The sequence below is a fragment of the Balaenoptera physalus genome, assembly GCF_965194825.1.
Source record: "Balaenoptera physalus genome assembly, chromosome: 5".
NCBI lineage: Eukaryota > Metazoa > Chordata > Mammalia > Artiodactyla > Balaenopteridae > Balaenoptera > Balaenoptera physalus.
The window spans coordinates 17919165-17937552 of NC_138884.1; the positions used below are offsets into that span (position 1 = coordinate 17919165).

An 18388-nucleotide genomic window follows, 5' to 3' on the forward strand; every position below is an offset into this window, starting at 1 on the left:
CTCCGTTCTTGACACTGTTACCTACAAATATACGACAGTCAGTAACCAATTTTAACTTGCCTATTATTCTATTCTAGGTAGAAAGATAACAATATACATACTCTTTAAGTTCTGCAAGGCAAAGCACTCAATTCTTCTTAGTTATGTCATGACTCAAGGAACAAATAAGCATATCAGGCTCTACAAATTAATTCAAACAATCTTATAGCTTCGTACATATACATGCACACACACATAATAACAGAAAATAATTTTATCTGGCTTGTAAATAATTTGACATAAAACCCAAAAAGGCTCTTCTCACTGGTATTAAGGTTTAACAAAATTACCAATATTTAAATGACAAAATAGGGTTAAAAAAACACCTTTTTCTTATTTTATTTCTAAGAAGATATGATAATAAAGGAGATCATTCATAGGATAAACATTGACACAAAGCATATAACCAATAGAACTATTATCACTGTACCTTTTGATTATATAACAATGATTTTTTAAAAAAAATCAAAAGACTTAACATACTAGTTGTACCCAGCAAAAGTTAAATGGTATTAAGAACTGTAAATATAAATGGGCTGTTCTCATTTTATTTTTATTTATTTATTTATTTATTTATTTATGGCTGCGTTGGGTCTTCATTGCTGCGCACGGGCTTCCTCTAGCTGTGGTGAGTGGGGGCTACTCTTCTTTGCGGTGCACGGGCTTCTCATTGCAGTGGCTTGTCTTGTTGTGGAGTATGGGCTCTAGGTGCACAGGCTTCAGTAGTTGTGACACATGGGCTCAGTGGTTGTGGCTCGTGGGCTCTAGAGCACAGGCTCAGTAGTTGTAGCACACGAGCTTAGTTGCTTGGCAGCATGTGGGATCTTCCCAGACCAGGGCTCAAGCCCATGTTCCCTGGATTGGCAGGTGGATTTTTAACCACTGTGCCACCAGGGAAGCCCTATTCTCATTTTAGAATCAAGAATTGTTTGTCATATTGATCAATAAAAAACCTAACCTAAATGAAAATTAACAAAAAAAGAGGAATCTATTTAGAGAGTTGATAATATCACACCTGACTTCTTTTCCTTGATTGGATCAATGTAACAGGACAAATAGAAGTTAATCTTCAATTACCAAAACAAAGCATGGATATTAATTAAATTGGCCCTGGTCACCTATTAAATCTATGTTAGAGACATATTTTGGACTGTATACCTTAAGATAGCAGATTAAGTTCAAAAGAATGAATTCTATAATTATCACAGTATCTACATATGTCAGAGGAAATCAGATTTCTTAATCATCGCATCAGGTAATAGCTTCAGAAGTCCATATGTTTTTCTCTAATGTGTTGATTATAGAGGCATGTGGGATTTCTGCTATCATTTATCTGAATTATAGGCTACTTTAAGATGCAGGATGGCAAACTTAATGAAGTATTGGCTTATTGTGATAAACTCTTTTCATTTAGCAAGCTGGCTAATTTACAGTTGTATAGTGACTTTGACAGTCCATATGTCTTTGACTTCCAAATAATATCTGTCTTCATAATGGAGATATTTCCCTGTCCCAAATTCTTTCAGAAGCTAGAGTTGGCTTGGCATTAAGAAGAAACATGTTTCATATTATAATAAGATTTTATACTTCTAAGGAGCTTCAGTGGTTCTGAAAATGACTTTGAAATATAGTCTTATTAATCTTTAGTATTCTCATGAGAGCCAAGTAGGTGGCAAATATCTCAATTTTGTAAAATAGAAACTAATGAAACAATTAGTGAATTTACTTGCCCTAGGCTAAATACTGAAGCAATGAAAAGTCAGAGTGCCAGTTCTGGAACTTAACTGAAGCTCTTACTATGCATTGCATCTATAATAATTTTTATGGAGACGAGAGTAAAGGCAAAGAGAAAAAAAATCTTCAGAAAATATGAAGATCAATCTAATCTACTTTAAGAGACTCTGGAATAGATATTGTTACTTGATTGATTGTGCTTGGTCACGGTGACAGTGATAGTACCTGAACTTCAAAGAACTAATTTCCCTGCACCACTTCTGAGTGACCACATAATGAGTGTGGTCAGAGACATAGTAAAGGAATTTGAATTCTACTTCAAAACAAAGCTAAAACCTGACAAAATCAACAATGGTACAATAACTCAAGAGAAGAAAAAGAAAATAAGAAAAGCTAAATTTGGACTTAAAATGGACCTTTAAGTTGGTAATATACTTGATTCCTGATAGACAGTGAAAAATAAAGCAAGTCTCTATGGATCTCAGGGTCTCCCAAGTATTCTTATTTGCTTGACCCATCGTATTCTTCCACTTTGATTTTTCATTTAAAAACTCCATTCTGTTTCATTTTTTCTCTTCATAGTCTCATAAAGATTCATTACAGGGCTTCCCTGGTGGTGCAGTGGTTGAGAATCCGCCTGCCGGTGCAGGGGACACGGGTTCGAGCCCTGGTCTGGGAAGGTCCCACATGCCGCGGAGCAACTAGGCCCGTGCGCCACAACTACTGAGCCTGCGTGTCTGGAGCCTGTGCTCCGCAACAAGAGAGGCCGCGATAGTGAGAGGCCCGCGCACCGCGATGAGGAGTGGCCCCCGCTCGCTGCAACTAGAGAAAGCCCTCGCGCAGAAACGAAGACCCAACACAGCCATAAATAAATAAATAAATAAATAAATAAACCCAAAGTTAAAAAAAAGGATACGAGGTAACTTTAAAAAATAAAAAGATTCATTACAACAGTTTGGTTATTTAGTGGCAAAACATTTGGAAACTGCTGTTGGAAACTCTTGTTCCTATTCTTTATCTAATTCTCTTGTGTGAAATAATCTACTTACCGGTTCATTTTCATTATCAGGGAAAGTTATTTCATTCTATTTTAGTACAAAAATGCCATTACTAGTAGCTGAACTAATCCCAATTTTAAAAATCAAAATTATTTTTGGAATTTCAACCCCTCAAATAAATGTTTACCTTTTATATAGCTGCTTTCTTAATACTTGAGGAAAATTAAAATAATTCCATGAGACTGGCATGATATATATCTTGTATACAACTGATCTTCCACATCAGTAGTTATTTCTCCTCTAACAACTATAGCATATTAAGAGTTTGGTTTTTTTCTCTAATAGGATATGACATTAGCTCTAGTAAAATTAGTAAAATTGTCTTTGGTAACATTAAAAGACATAAAACTCCAAACAAATCTTCTTACAGTTGAAAAAACATCTAAAACCTTTCACTAAATAAGCGGTTATTTTTTTGTCCTGCACACTTAAAAGAGACATGATAAATGTAAATGTATGTTTACAATTGTCTATTTTAATAAGGAAACCTTAGATTTTGTTCCCATTTCTTTAAAAAGACAGTCTACACTTACCTGGCCCATCATTCATTTTTTCCAGGCACCGAGGAGTTGTGCTAAGAAACGAGGCATGTTTTATTCTAGCCACCAAACTACGAGGTGGCATGTACTTATGCTGAACTTGAGACATCTCATATGATTTTTGAACATCATAGGTGCCTGGTGCTGGAACATCCTGAAACAAATTTCAATGGACTAGCATAAACATATAAAAAATTTCCAAAAACATATAGCATATGTCACACTAAGCAATGGTAATAGAAAATATGAAAATTTTCTTTAATTAGCCATTAAAAATAGAAATTTAAAAGAGTATCCCTAAATCTATGCCCTCCTTAAATTCACTTGTCAAAAATTTAAGATAAAATAAACAGAATTATGAAGTATAGGTTCACATTCTTAAAAAAAATGGCCTTCATAATATAGATCAAACTCTAATTTTCAAATTTCATAATGAAAATCAAATTTTATACAGAAATGAGAGCAGTGGTTATTTGTTTTCTTAAGCAGCAAAACTATTCCTGCTTAACTGTCCTATGTGAGCACACCTTACTTATTCTACAAATGAGACTGCTTATTTCATTTTAATAGATTTCAATTAAGTTAAAAGGCTTCCCCTTTCATCACTTATGGCTCTTTATGTGCTCTACAGTTATATTAACATTTTTAATCAACATAAACCACACGGATATTAATAACCACAATAATAATTCTAAACTAAATTAAATCAAAAATATCATATATTTGTTGCACAATTAATGCCTGGAAACCATTAGCTAATTACCTCAATGGAAACTTATAAAACTCATTTTCTTCAAATTATTTTAAAACATAACATATTATATATATAACAAATCTGTTCATCTGTATTATGTATAAAGACCAAACTTTTTAAGTTTTAATGATTTTCTGGCAGGCAGGAGACCTGTATTGTGGCTAAGGGTAGAGACTCTAGCACTAGACTGCTTTGGGTCCACATATCTGCTCCTTACTTGCTGTGGGACCCTAAGAGAGCTACTTAACCTCTGTGATCCTCTGTGTCCTCATCTGTAAGTGGGGAAACTATAAAATTTATATCGTATGTCATTGGGTTGCTGTGAGGATTAAATGAGTTAAAACAAGTAAAATACTTAGATTAGTTCCTGATTCTACAAAAGGGTTAGCTAATCTTACTATTCTACAAAAGCTAATTTCAACGTAAAAAACAAGACTGAACAATCAGGGTCTAGACCAACAGAGAAGAATTTTAATGTTTCAAATAATTCAAACAAATTTGGATACTGAGAAAGCAAACTTTTGAAGTCCATCTAGGAGCCATACTTTATAAAACATACGTTCTCGTGTTCCTTATATCCCTATTATCACCCTCAAGCACAAGCCAACAACATTATCTCCCACTTCCAAAGAATCACTAAATACGGTAAAAGTACTGATCATGACTAGCGGAGGAGATTCTTACATGAAACCCCATGTTTCTGGTTTAAGTACTGTGTCAAACACAAATGCCACAATCTATAAGTCAACTAAGAAATGTCAACAGCTGTTTGCTTCTTGCCTGCATTAGGAGTACATTTAGTAAAGGTAGGCAGAGGATAAGCTATAGAAGCAATAGCTCCAAAGATGACTTTTGGACCTTTCGGGGCTGCTTCTGTGGTATGTGAAGGGAAAGCAGAAGAGAGCACAAAAGCACAAAGAAATCACGAGTACACAATGTACTCAGAGCATTTAGGAAAGCTTTACAAAGATCTTGATTATCCCTACTACGCATTTTCATTTTCTTATCAGAAGCTGTTATTGTTCTTGCTTCCCTTAGCACCCTGCCTGGAGTCAACACCTAGTCCCTCTTCCAGTGCCTAGCCTAGATATGACTGACGGGTTTCGCTGCTGCCACACAGGAACCTTTTCTTTTTTTTTTCTTTTTTAATGGCTTGAAGAAAAAGTAAGTAACTGCACAAGCGATCAGTTTTCTTCAACAATAGTGTGTTCCCCTCTAGAAAACTTTGTCAAACTAGCTACCCTAAATTTCATTACATTCACTGGCTCTTCTACCAAGTGAAAATATACTACCCTCATCATGACCACATCTTTTTATAGCATTTTTATGCTTCTCTGAAAACTTATTCCCTACCTGTGTCCTTTACCAATGTTTCTAGGCTCTTCTTACTCATCTTCAACTCTCATTTTATCTGACCAAGAGGTTAATATGTCAAATAAATTTTCTAGGCATTAATTAATTCCTAGGATTAGTAAGACAAATCTGAAACCCTGTTTAAAAGCAATAACTTAAACAATACCTATATATAGTACTTTACATACCATTTCTGGGAAAAATAGTATGTATAGATAAGATCATCAAATTTCTGTTGGTGATCCTTTGTACATCACAGAAAACAGAGAAGGCACATGATGAGTGGATATAATAGACATTTCTCACACCTTTTTTTTAACCCAGTACTTGAATCCTGTTCCTATGTTTGGGAAATTCCACATGCTTTGCAGCAGAATCTGAGTCCCAGCGTAAAAGCCAAAATCACCTGACTCTCATCTTCCTGGTCTAATTTTAAAAAGCTAGGACATGAATCTAGGTCACAGGCTCAAATGCCAGCCTTTCAACTGGCAGCCAGTTATTCAAAAAGACACAGAACATTAAAAATTCCATTTTAGATTTATTTTATTTATTTTTTAGTTTAAAGAAGCTGAATTTTTTTAAAAAATTCTATTCTAGTGGTGGCACTGATAGAGCTAGCAGTTATGTTCCCAACAGAGGCAACAGTGGGAGGACAAATTGAAAGAGCAATTAGAGACTGAGGGAAAATGCCATAAAGTGATGAAATAAAAGCTATGTCTCAATGCAAATTAAAGTTAAGTCTAAGGTGTCTTGACCTCTTCATCTGGAAAACCAGGACCCTACCTAAAGATGACATAAATAATCATAGAATTAAAATAATTGATGTATGCAAAATTCTTAGAATGGTATCTGTAAAAAAATTAATAAACAAAAACCTCAATTAAATATAGTCAGAAGATCAGGAGGGAGAGCTCTCAAACCATGGGACAACAGCAGAGCCCAAGAGGAAGAAGACAGACCCTCTTCTTTCCTGGCAAGGACCAGCCAATGAAATGCCATGGACTCTGTTTTCTATAGCCCTCCTAACTTCCCTTTTCCTTTCTGTAAAAGTGTTCTCCTTCCCTTGCCCTGCAGGGACTTGCACGTGGCTCACCATGGTTGCAGACACCAAACTGCAGTTCTCTGCTGATCTCAGATGAACTCATCTTAGCTGGAGAAATATCTGGCAGTCTGTTTGTTCAGATCAACATACCTGATACATGCACTAGTATTTGCTTTCAATGCCATCATCATCATTATTAGCATTATTATTTCTATTAGTTGTGGGACTACATGAAACCCTCAGTGATAACTCCCTTTCCTGCAGAAAGATACCAACAGGATATTTGAAAGGAAAGCTCTGAGTATTTTAAGCCGCAAACAAACAAACAACAACAACAAAATCCAAAGTAGTTAAGTTGCTGGGAATCACATGAAGACAGTGAATCAGGCAGTAAAAAAAAAAAAATCACTGGTGGCAACCAACTTCAAAGGAAGGCAGGTCATCCTGTTTGTATTCTGGAAAAACCTTTTCCCATACTCTGTGGTTTTATTCAACCATGTTAAGTTGAGTTGAAGCCCATGCACAATTCCCCATGCCCAGAACCCTTATATTAACCACTTAAAATGCAAGCCTAACTGACCTGGAGCCCCAAAGACCAGCTCCTCATTTCAAAAAATTCAGTATTTTTCCCATCCCTGTTCCCTGCCATTTTGACATGTGAAATTTCATATACTCTCTAACCTTGGCCATATTAAACTGCATGTATGCGCTTATCTTCCAAAACTCTAATTACCAAACACCAACAATTAAACCCCCCAGGCCCAGCAAGAAATGGAGCATTTGATCACTGAGTTGTCTCCCAAGATGTATGCACAATGCAAATAAAGACTGAACTCAAGTTTTAGCCTCAAAATAAATTTTCCTTTTACCATGCTACGGTAAAGGACTTAGGGATGTCTTTACTTCACATTTCATTTTTTAATGATACTTTCACTGGATACAGAATTCTTGGTTGACTTGCTTTTCTCTCAGCATTATGAATATGTCATTTCACTGATTTTTGGCCTCCATTACATTCTTTCTTTTTTTTTAAGAGTTTTTTTTTTTTTTTTGGTTGCGTCAGGTCTTAGCTGCTGCATGCGGGATCTTCGTTGAGGCAAGCGGGTTCTTTGTTGCAGTGTGTGGGTTTCTCTCTAGTTGTGGCGTGCAGGTTTTCTCTTCTCTAGTTGTGGCATGTGGGCTGCAGGGCGCCTGGGCTCAGTAGTTGTGGCGTGCGGGTTCCAGAGTGCGTGGGCTCTGTAGTTTGCAGCACACAGGCTCTCAAGTTGAGGCACGTTAAGCTCAGTAGTTGTGGCATGCAGGCTTAGTTGCCCTGTGGCATGTGGGATCTTAGTTCCCCAGCTGGGGATCGAACCCATGTCCCCCACACCGTAAGGCAGATTCTTTATTACTGGACCACCAGGGAAGTCCCAGCCTCCATTATTTCTGATGAGAAGTTCATGATCATATTATTTCCACTGTATGTAATAAATTGTTTTTCACTTTCAAGATGTTCTCTTTGTTTTGGTTTTCAGCAGTTTGACTATGATATGTCTAAGAGTGTGTTCTCTTTATAGTTATCTTACTTAGCAGTTCACTGAACTTCCTGGATTTGTATATTCATGTTTTTCATTAATTTTGGAAAGTTTTCAGTTATCTTTTCTTCAAATGTTTTTTCTGCCCCTTTCTTTCTCACCTCCCCTTCTGAGACTATCATTACATATATGTTGGAATATGTGACATTGACCCAAAGGTCTCTGAAACTGTTCATTTTGTTCAATCTTTTTTTCTTTTTTCTTCAGATTTAATGGTTTCTATCGAGCTATTATTTAGTTCACTGATTCTGTCTTCTGTCATCTCAAATCTGCTATTGAGTCCAGCTGGTGAATTTTTCATGTGCATTATTGTACTTTATAATTTTGGAATTCTTTTTTGTTTCTTTTGCTTGCTTGCCTGCTTGTTTCTATTTCTTTTTTGAGATTTCCTATTGTCTAACTCAGTATATTTTACTTCAGTTATTTAAACATAAGTTCCCTTGATTCTTTGAATATATTTATGGTGGCTGCTTTGAAATCTTCATCCGTTTGATACGATGTCTAATCTTACCAGAGTAGGTTTCTTATACTCCCCCTGAGTATGAAATGTACTTACCTGATATTTGCATATCTAATAAGTTTTGGTTGAAAAATAGACATTTTAGATAATATATTAACTCTGGATTATATTTTTCTTTAGTAAGGACTGTTGTCCATGTTGTCTTGAGTTTTCAAATTTATTAAGAAAAAAAAATTATCTGTTCATTGCTTCAAGAATCTGCAGAAATGTCCTTCTTTACATTTTTGATATTTGTTATTTTTGCCATTTCTCATTTTTTTCTTGATCAGTAACATCACAGGGTGGTCAACTCTATTCTGTCTTTTAAAGATAGATCTATACAGATAAATAAAATAGGTTTATTTTTATTTTTGAATTTGTCCGTTTCTCACTGTAGTTTTGTCAATATTTGCTGTATATATTTGTGGAGCTGTGCATAAAAATTTTTAATTATTATGGTAAATTAAATTTTTAAAAATGTTAAGTGAGAGTGACTGTTTATTTCTAAATCGCATTTTGTCTTAACATGTTTTATTTGTAATTAAAGTAGCTATTCCAGCATTTCCACCAATGAGTAGGTTTTGATAAATCATTGTTACTTTTCAAAAATGGTAAAATGTTAAAATCATAATTTTAAAGATATAAGAGATCTGTGAAAGCAAAGAGGATTTTATGTACTAAATTCAAAAATGGGGAAAGCCCTTCTAATGTGAGTTTACACTGCAAGCTGCTCTCTTCTAAATGGGCACTTAGCAAGTCAGGGCAAGAGCTAAAGATTAGGTTTTTCATAGGCAGACAGATTGTTCTAAGGAAAAGAAGAACTAGTGGAGCTTTCAAAGGTCACACAGTCTATCATAAGGGACTGAAGACTAGGGGAGACCAAATTCATTACTGGTTCTTTATGATGGACTATTTGCTGTGTGCTAGAACAGGCAAAAGAACAGAAGTCTGGGTTGAAGAGACAGAATAAAATTTGCAGCCTTCTGATGCTTAGGAGCCAAAGTCACACTAGAACAAGGGCTGGCAACCGAGTACAAGCCTCTTTCTCAAGATATTTGCCAGGTCTTGAACCCGAATGCCATAGGAAGCTAAAGAGTAAGCTGAAAATTTGTAAAGGGTAGGACTTCCTGGGAGAAAAAAAGAGACCCTCAGGCACTCAACCAAAAACTCAGAAGGGCAACATGAAGAGGATGCAGAGCCACAAAGGCAGAGTGGAATCTCAGTCTTCCTGTGCTTAGTAGACAAACTCTCACCGCAGGACGAGTCCACAGCGATATAGCAGGTCTAATAATAATAGCTATGTGAGAGAAATTCATATACTTTACGAGAGTTAACATCCTAGGCAACTAAACCAGAACTACTTCTTACAAGAAATAACTGTTCTTCCATTTCTGCTTCCAGTAAGGTATATATGTATACACACATAACACACACACACACAATGCTAGGTAGCATGATTTAGTAAATCATTAACTATGATTTGGGCTAAAATTTATTTATTTGGAGGGTAACTCGTTCTAGCTGTTATTTCATAGCTAAGTATATTCTGGTCTAAAATTTTAGTTTAAAATCCCAAATACATAATTATTAAAAAGTCACTTAGAGCTTCTTTTATGATGAAGCTTGTCAACTTAATGAAGTAACTTAAGAAGACTTGAAGGATACTTTCAATCAAAGCTTCAAATCAAAATCTTTAATCAAATATATATGGTGAAAAAAATTATAGGCCATAAATGTAGTGAAGTTTGCCTGAATATGCAGAAAACTTTGATTAAAGCAATTTACCAATATGTTTATCCAAGTTGTTTAATTTTGGATTTACAGAGAAGAAAGGCATCTCAGATGATAATCAAATTATCTTTGTTCTGCATATTGCAAATTATAATTACAAACATGTTACCCTTGCCATTTTTCAGCATTCCTAATATTCATCATTCTAAACATATACCTCTTTAAATATATGACTTAGAAAAGAATGTTATTTTAGAAATAAAAATATTTTAATATAGATGTGACATAATGTTAATTGTAAGTGATAGTCAAAAATAGGAAGTATGGATTTCATTTCCTGTATTCTCCCACCACAGTGAAAAAGACCCTTTATCCTAATGCTGATTTACGAAAGAAACTACAATTGTCAGCTGTACCATGATACTTCAAGGCCCAGTAAAGAATAACAAAAACTGCTGATGGACAAAATCATGTAGGCAATAAAACCATTAATTTCACCTGATTTCTCCAACATAACATTATACAATTCACATTTAAATCACAAATTTCTAGTTGTTTGCTGTACATTTCCACATCATTATTCTCACGTAGTCTTAAGATAAAACTCATTATCTTCCCTTCCCCAACTACCTAACCATCAATCCTTTCTCACCTGCCTACAATAATTCCTCATCTAGCAAGGACTGAAAATAGAAAGCTGGCTCTCACGTTTCTTCACCCTTCTCCCCCATATCTAAAAATCAATGCTCTCTTTCCTTTACTACCAAAAAGATCCTGGTAAGTGCTCTAAAATACTACTTGACAACTGTATTAACTGCCTCTTTAACCTTTACGTCTTTCAGTCTCAAATCACTGGCATCCCAGTAGCAAATAAGTTATTGTACTGAAACATGACAGACATCGGCTGGAAGCATTCATTGGCTCCTGAGTGTCTATGGGAAAAAATTCAGGAGATTCTCCTTGGTATGCAAAGCCTTTTTAAATTGTGAAGGCAGTTTTACAATTTTAAAGCTCAGTTAAAATGGAACATCGTCCATGAAGCATTCTTGATCGCTCTAGCTAGAATTGATATCCTCTATTTTTTAATTCTTCTATTACTTATAGTTTATACAGACACATGAACATATAAAAAGCATTATACATTATACATTAAACAAATACACCATATCTACTTGAATATTTCTTTCTTTGTCAATATAAGAGCAGAAAGAGAATAAAGCCACCTGATGAGAAGGAAGGCAAGGTTTCCGCAGATAGGATTCTATGTACCCTACGTATTTGCAGATTAATTTTTCTTTTATTCTCTCAAATTAAAGAAAACTGACAGTAGGAATACAGGAGCCTAGGGGATCCCCAATAACACTGGGAATCTAGGCCATTTCATGCTTTCTGTTTTACCATACTTAGATTGTGACCCTCATCCTAATGTTCTCAAGATTTTAGCCATAGCATTCTCATTTCGGAAATGAAGAGAAAGGACAAAAGGCAAAAATAGTGTTTAACAGCTGAAACACTTTCCAAGAGGAACTTTCCTAGAAGCCAAACCAATAACTTTTGCTTTCTTCCCATTGGTTAAAACTGTGTCAAATAACCATTCTATAGCTATAAGGGAACTTTAAGTAGTTGTTTTACCTGGGAATGTTGTTCTTCTAAATAAAATTGGGTTCTGTTAGAAAGAAAGAAAAAGAATAAAGACGGGGTAGGCAGCTAGTAATCTTAGTCATAATAGCTGCCTTTGAGGGCACTAGAACCATAAAAAATTAACTCATTTCTAGAATACTATCAGGATATTAGACTATATAAAAAGCTATTTTGACCCATGGCTTATTAACTTTGTTGTCTAATTCTTGCTCATCCTTTGGGTCTCAAATCTTCCCTGAATCCATTTGCTCTTGCAATAGGCTTTCAGAACACACAGCTCTTAACTTTGTAGTCATTGTTACATTTGCAATTAAACAAGTCTTTAATTATTTTTTTAATATCATTCATTCCCATAGAAAGGTAAGCTTCTTGAAGGTTCAGGAAGCATCTGTTTTGTTCATCGTTGTATCCTCAATGATGGCAAGTGCCTGGCACACAGTAAGTGATCAATGAACATTTTTTTAATCAATGAGTAGATATATGGGCTAATGAATGAGTGAATGAATCTATGAGTATCTGTCTACCTCGAAGCTTTCCCTCTCATGTGTGGCCTTATCACTGAGTTTCCCCATAAAAGTAGGGCTGACACTATGCCACGAAAGTATTTTCAACCCCTACAGTGCTTAAATTTGCCTCACATATAAGCAGTTCTTTATAAAATGTCTGTTGTGTAAAACTGTTCAAGTATACTGCTTTCCCTAAAGACGCTCCAGTTTCCGGCAAAGACAAATGTAATTTATAATCTCAGCAATGATGCAGAAGTATGGATATTTCCATTCAAACTGATCACGGACTAACTTTCGCAAAATCATTACAGTGTGTCTCCAGGTAGTTAAATTTGATTAATATTTTATGTGAGATATATTTCTTTCTCTTTGCTATCAAAAAAGTAGACTTTTACTTTTGATGCTTGAGCTTTTCATGATTACCTTTGACACTAGTTTTACAGAAAAAAATGTATATCTCATCAGATTAAAGTAAAACATGTGAATAGAAATGGCCTTTCTCTTCCTGTAAATGCTAATGCTACTGAGTTATGGAAAAAGCATAGATTATTACTAGTTATGCTCTGATTGACAAGATACCATTTCTTCAGTTTTATCAATTCAACAAAAATCCAAAAGTAAATTATTTCATAACTTGAATGTGAAAGGGAAGAAAGTTAATGTAAATGATTCTTTAAAAAGAACATAATTGCTCCCAGAGCCAGTTGAACAGATTTGGATAAGACACTAAAAATCATCTTGATAAACTTAGAAAACTTACAAGAGGTAAAATCTGAATGTGATTTGTGAGGGAAGTGTAATTTGAATAACAGAGTTGTGAAAATTTTTCATTAACCCTAGAGAAATATCTAAAAGAAAGAGTCCTGGGACTTCCCTGGCAGTCCAGTGGTTAAGACTCCAAGCTCCCAATGCAGGGGGCATGGGTTCAATCCCTGGTCGGGGAACTACATCCCGCAGGCTGCAGGGAACGGCCAAAAAAGAAAGAAAGAATCCAATCAATTTGTTATGTTTAAACTTTGTGAAATCATATAACCCTTATTATCATCTACTTATGCTCAGTATGGCAAGAATTACCCATTGTATAAAAAGAGGAATCATTTCAAGGTAGTGCTACTGAAATACCTTAGAACTTGAAGTCAGAATTGCTGGGTTGTATTCATAACCTTATTATTAGCTTCAAGAAGGCCCTCAAAGATCTCACCCACTCATCCAAACCCCTCCCACCATAATGCATGCTGAAGGTCATGTTCAGAAATATTTAGCGGGTCACTGTGCAGGAAACATGTCTTTTTCTCTTCTCTTCTTATGAGATTGGCAGTAGACGAGTCATAGAACTATTCATGTTTGGAAGTTGCCTCCACCATCCATAGCAAGCTAAGAGTGGGCAGAATGATCCAGGCTGACTTCCGGTAAGCTATAAATATCTTAGCATCCCATTACCTACTCCAAAAATAATTACGGTTATATCTAGACAGAGAAGAGTAAAGATGATGAGAGAGGGGAATAAACTATGAAAAAGATGAAAAGAGAGAAGAGAAAGCAAGGTGACTAAGAAAAAGAAGGTACAGAATAGGAAATAAAGATTGTCTAGACAGAGAGAGAGAGGGTGAGATAAGGAGCTCTGGTAATGTTAACCATACACAAAAATAACATTTTATGACACATCAGTTGTAGATCTCAATGTCAAAAGACAAATTATACATCTGAAATTCTGGAAGCCCAATTATTCTCCCCGAACGTTCCTATAAATATCTTTCCTGATTAATGAAATATATTTTAAATATCCTGTCTTCTTCCAGATCTATGGTGCTTACGTGACACTAAACAATTGTTCAGGTTATCTTATATTTGGTGACAAATTTAGTAGCACATTTCTTAGTAACACTAAATGTTTGTTGATTGAGTAGATAAAGAAACAAAACAAGCAAAATTAAAATTAGATGAAAGGGCCTCAAGGGTGCTATTGCTATTTTCCAGAGTCGTGCATATAAAGATTACAGTCATATAAATACATCCAAAATATTATTTAATTTCATGAGGAGTCAAGAAAATGATCATCTAAAATAAAAATGTTAATATCCTTATTTCTTCCTTTCCCTTCTTTTAAAGAATTTGATACACTGTTTCCTCTATAAAGAAAATGCTACTTAAGTGATACTATTTTTAAATTCTACCCTAACACACAATTGTAAAGCAATTATACTCCAATAAAGATGTTAAATCAATCAATCAATCAATAAATAAATGCTACCCTATCTTATAGGCTACAAACAAAAATTTACTGAGTCTTTACTAAGCACTGGCCTTAGTATACACCAGCAGTAAAGATTATGGACTCTGAAGCTGTGTTGTGTGAGGTCAAGCCCTGGCTTGGTATTTTTGCTAACCATATGACTATGGGTAAATCATGTGTCAAAATTTCCTCATCCATAAAATAGGTATAAAAATGATAGTTCCCACCTGTTAGTGTTCTGATAAGGATAAATGAGTTAATATATGTGCAATACAGAGTGCCAGGCACATAGGTGAGCACTACTTGAACAACATTTAGTAATTATTATATTTCATTATAAATTTTAAGTTCCTAATATCTCATGTATTTAGGTAGCACTTGATTTTTTCCCAAATAACTACTACAAATACTATTTGAAAGTAATATATTCTTCAATGTCATAAATAAATTTAATTTTAGAACATGCAGTTAAAAAAAATCAGTGTATCTATTTCACATGACAAAATGTACAAACACTGACATGGTATTGTAACTTGCTTATGGGTCAAATTTAACAAGTATCTATATTAGACATAAAAAAATAAAACAGCACAAAAGCCTCTATCATTTATTAACATTACTGAGGAAGTGTCATGCTAAAATAATATTGTTTTAAGCTTTCCCATGCATTTTAGGGTGTCACTTATTGAACAATTTTAAGTGTCTTTGTTATAGTTACTGGGAATCTACATTTTAATATATTAAAGAAAATGTAGGGCTTCCCTGGTGGCGCAGTGGTTGAGAATCTGCCTGCAAATGCAGGGGACACGGGTTCGAGCCCTGGTCTGGGAAGATCCCACATGCCGCAGAGCAGCTGGGCCCGTGAGCCACAATTACTGAGCCTGCACGTCTGGAGCCTGTGCTCCCCAACAGGAGAGGCCGCGATAGTGAGAGGCCCACGCACCGCGATGAAGAGTGGCCCCTGCTTGCCGCAACTGGAGAAAGCCCTCGCACAGAAACGAAGACCCAACACAGCCATAAATTAATTAATTAATTAATTAATTAATTAATTAATTAATTATTAAAAAGAAAAATTAAAAAAAAAGAAAATGTAAATTTTCTAGTCCCAGGTTCTAGTTTTGTGAAACACAAATATTTTCAATACCTTAAAGATATGACTACCTTGAGAAGCCTAAATTTCTGATTTATAAAATCCATAGTCCATATTAATACCTGTACAATAAAAGAGGAGGTCAACTAAGTACATACAAAAGCGTGTGAAAAAGAAGACAAGTGTAAGAGAAATAAAAGTTTGTGATTTCAGTTTGGAAAAGCATCTGATTATCATCTCTCATGAAGTCACTCCAAATTTTCCAGGGAACTTATGGCATATATAGAAAAGAAAGAAAAATATAATAAAATAAAAGCAAAATGAATTTAAAAAGTCAATAAACCAGAAGAGAAGAGGAATATCTGTTAACTTAAATCATATGGTCCTGAATAGCAAACAAAAATTGGTAGACAATACTTACTTTGTTTACTTGAAATAAATAATACCAATTCTCATAAACAGAGAAGAGATACTGTATCCTGCCTCCACTGTCTGTTCCTGGCTCAGAGACCTAAAACCTATATCACACAAACTGTTTGATAATGTATGGCTCATCCTTGATGCAATCTTTGATACAATCAGGTATTGTTTTATTTTCCCTTCCCAATCACTACATTCCTGAATTTTAAATAACGTTCTCACTGTAAAAGTTTGAAATATAAAGTAAAAAAGAAAGTCCCTCTCCCACTAACCTGCACAGTCCCACTTGCCAAAGATCACTCCCATATTATTCTACTGTAGTACTTTAGCCAGTCTTTATTGATGATCACTTAACTCATGTCCACTTTTGCATTGTTACAGACAGTGACATAATAAATGAAAACATGTATATTTTATGTACTTCTATGCAAATGTCTATAAAATAAATTCCAGAAAAACTGAATTGTTAAGGCAAGGGATATGCATAATTTAACCTTTGGTTGAAATTATCAAGTAGCTTCAGAAAGGTTTTATCAATTTAAGCTCTCCGAATAGTGTATGTGTTTCCCCTACCCTTGACAACACTATTATCTTTTTTAAAATCTCCCAAATGAGAAAATATATTTCCTTTTTAAAAAACTGTGTTTCTTAATTTCAAGTGAATTTGAGCAGCTTTTCAAGGATCTATTAGATATTTATACCTCATTTTGTAATTGAGTTTTTCATCCTTTTGCTTTGTTTTATAAACTCTTGCATATTAAAAAAAAAAGACGCTTTGTCTTCCGTAAGTGTTTAAAATATTATTCCTAGCTTATAATTTGCCCTTTGTATTTATAGCATCTGTTATATGGTTTGGAAATTTTCAGAGCTTTCTTTATTTCCAATAAGGTGTTTTGGAGTACTTTTTATTTAGTTTTGCTATAGTAAAGTGTTCAACTTCTTGAAGTTGCATTTACCTGATGTTTCTATTTTATAGTTCCTATTTCATGCCTTGTTCAAAAAGCCCTTTGGAATCAAGGATTATTTTTTAATCCAAATTTTTCTTCAATTTAACATTTAAACCTTTAATAAAAATTTTGCTTTATAAAAAAGTAACCAACTTATGTTCCTATAACTATTTGAAACTTGTCCCTCTCAAGTTATACAAGTAACCAATAGACAATAGGGAAACCAGCCACTGGACATGGCATTTGTAGGAACAACCATCATAAAAGCAAAACATTATAGTCAGGGATAGAGAGAAAATATTCTTTTAGTAGTGCTTAGCACTGTAGTTTTCCAGGAACTCCACAGGTTCAAAGTACTTAAAAAAATAGGCTGGGGAGGTGAAGGGATGGTAGGAATTTAATCTGGCAGAGTTGCTCTAGAAAAATGCCTACTAGTCATTGAAAGTTGATCAATATAAATATAAATCAACTTGAATGACAGCGGTAGCTTAGATGATCAACCATAACTCAATTCCATAGTAAGCAGGGTTAAAAGAAAGCCACAAACCCTAAATGTTGATGTATAGTGGGTTTAGATTGTTTTTTCCTTATTTGAGATGTTTAAAATGTATGGCAGCATGTGAGATTGATAGGACAGGATGGTAAGTGTGAAAGTCTTATTCTGTTATTCTCTGTTTCCAGAGGTTTGAAATATTTCCTAAACAAAAGATTTAAAATGGTGTGTGGAGAGACCTTCAAGATGGCGGAGGAGTAAGACGTGGAGATTACCTTCTTCCTCACAGATACAACAGAAATACATCTACATGTGGAACAACTCCTACAGAACTCCTACTGAACTCTGGCAGAAGACCTCAGACTTCCCAAAAGGCAAGAAACTCCCCAAGTACCTGGGTAGGGCAAAAGAAAAAAGGAAAAACAGAGACAAAAGAATAGGGATGGGACCTGCACCTCTGGGAGGGAGCTGTGAATGAGGAAAAGTTTCCACACACTAGGAAGCTCCTTCACTGGCAGAGACGGGGGGGGGGGGAAGCTACAGAGACACAGAGGAGAGTGCAGCAACAGGGGTGCAGAGGGCAAAGTAGAGAGATTCCCACACAGAGGATCGGTGCCAACCAGCACTCACCAGCCTGAGAGGCTTGCCTGCTCACCCACTGGGGCGTGCGGGGGGCTGGGAGATGAGGCTCGGAATTTGGAGTTCAGATCCCAGGGAGAGGACTGGGGTTGGCTG

General features: G+C 35.2%; 1 protein-coding gene across 8 annotated transcripts in view; it reads right to left on the minus strand.

Annotated features, from left to right (window-relative positions):
• The window catches only part of STPG2 (sperm tail PG-rich repeat containing 2), a gene marked incomplete at its 5' end in the record, with an annotated part of 608527 nt that overhangs the window by 377928 nt on the left and 212211 nt on the right, over nt 1-18388 (minus strand). For 7 of the 8 annotated variants that reach the window (XM_082461761.1, XM_082461759.1, XM_082461758.1 and 4 more), the window contains one exon: nt 3365-3524. The exons of the other annotated variant lie outside the window; for it this stretch is intronic. In XM_082461761.1, coding sequence (XP_082317887.1) covers nt 3365-3524 — 160 coding nt within the window. The remainder of the gene's footprint in view (nt 1-3364; nt 3525-18388) is intronic. 8 annotated transcript variants of the gene reach the window in all.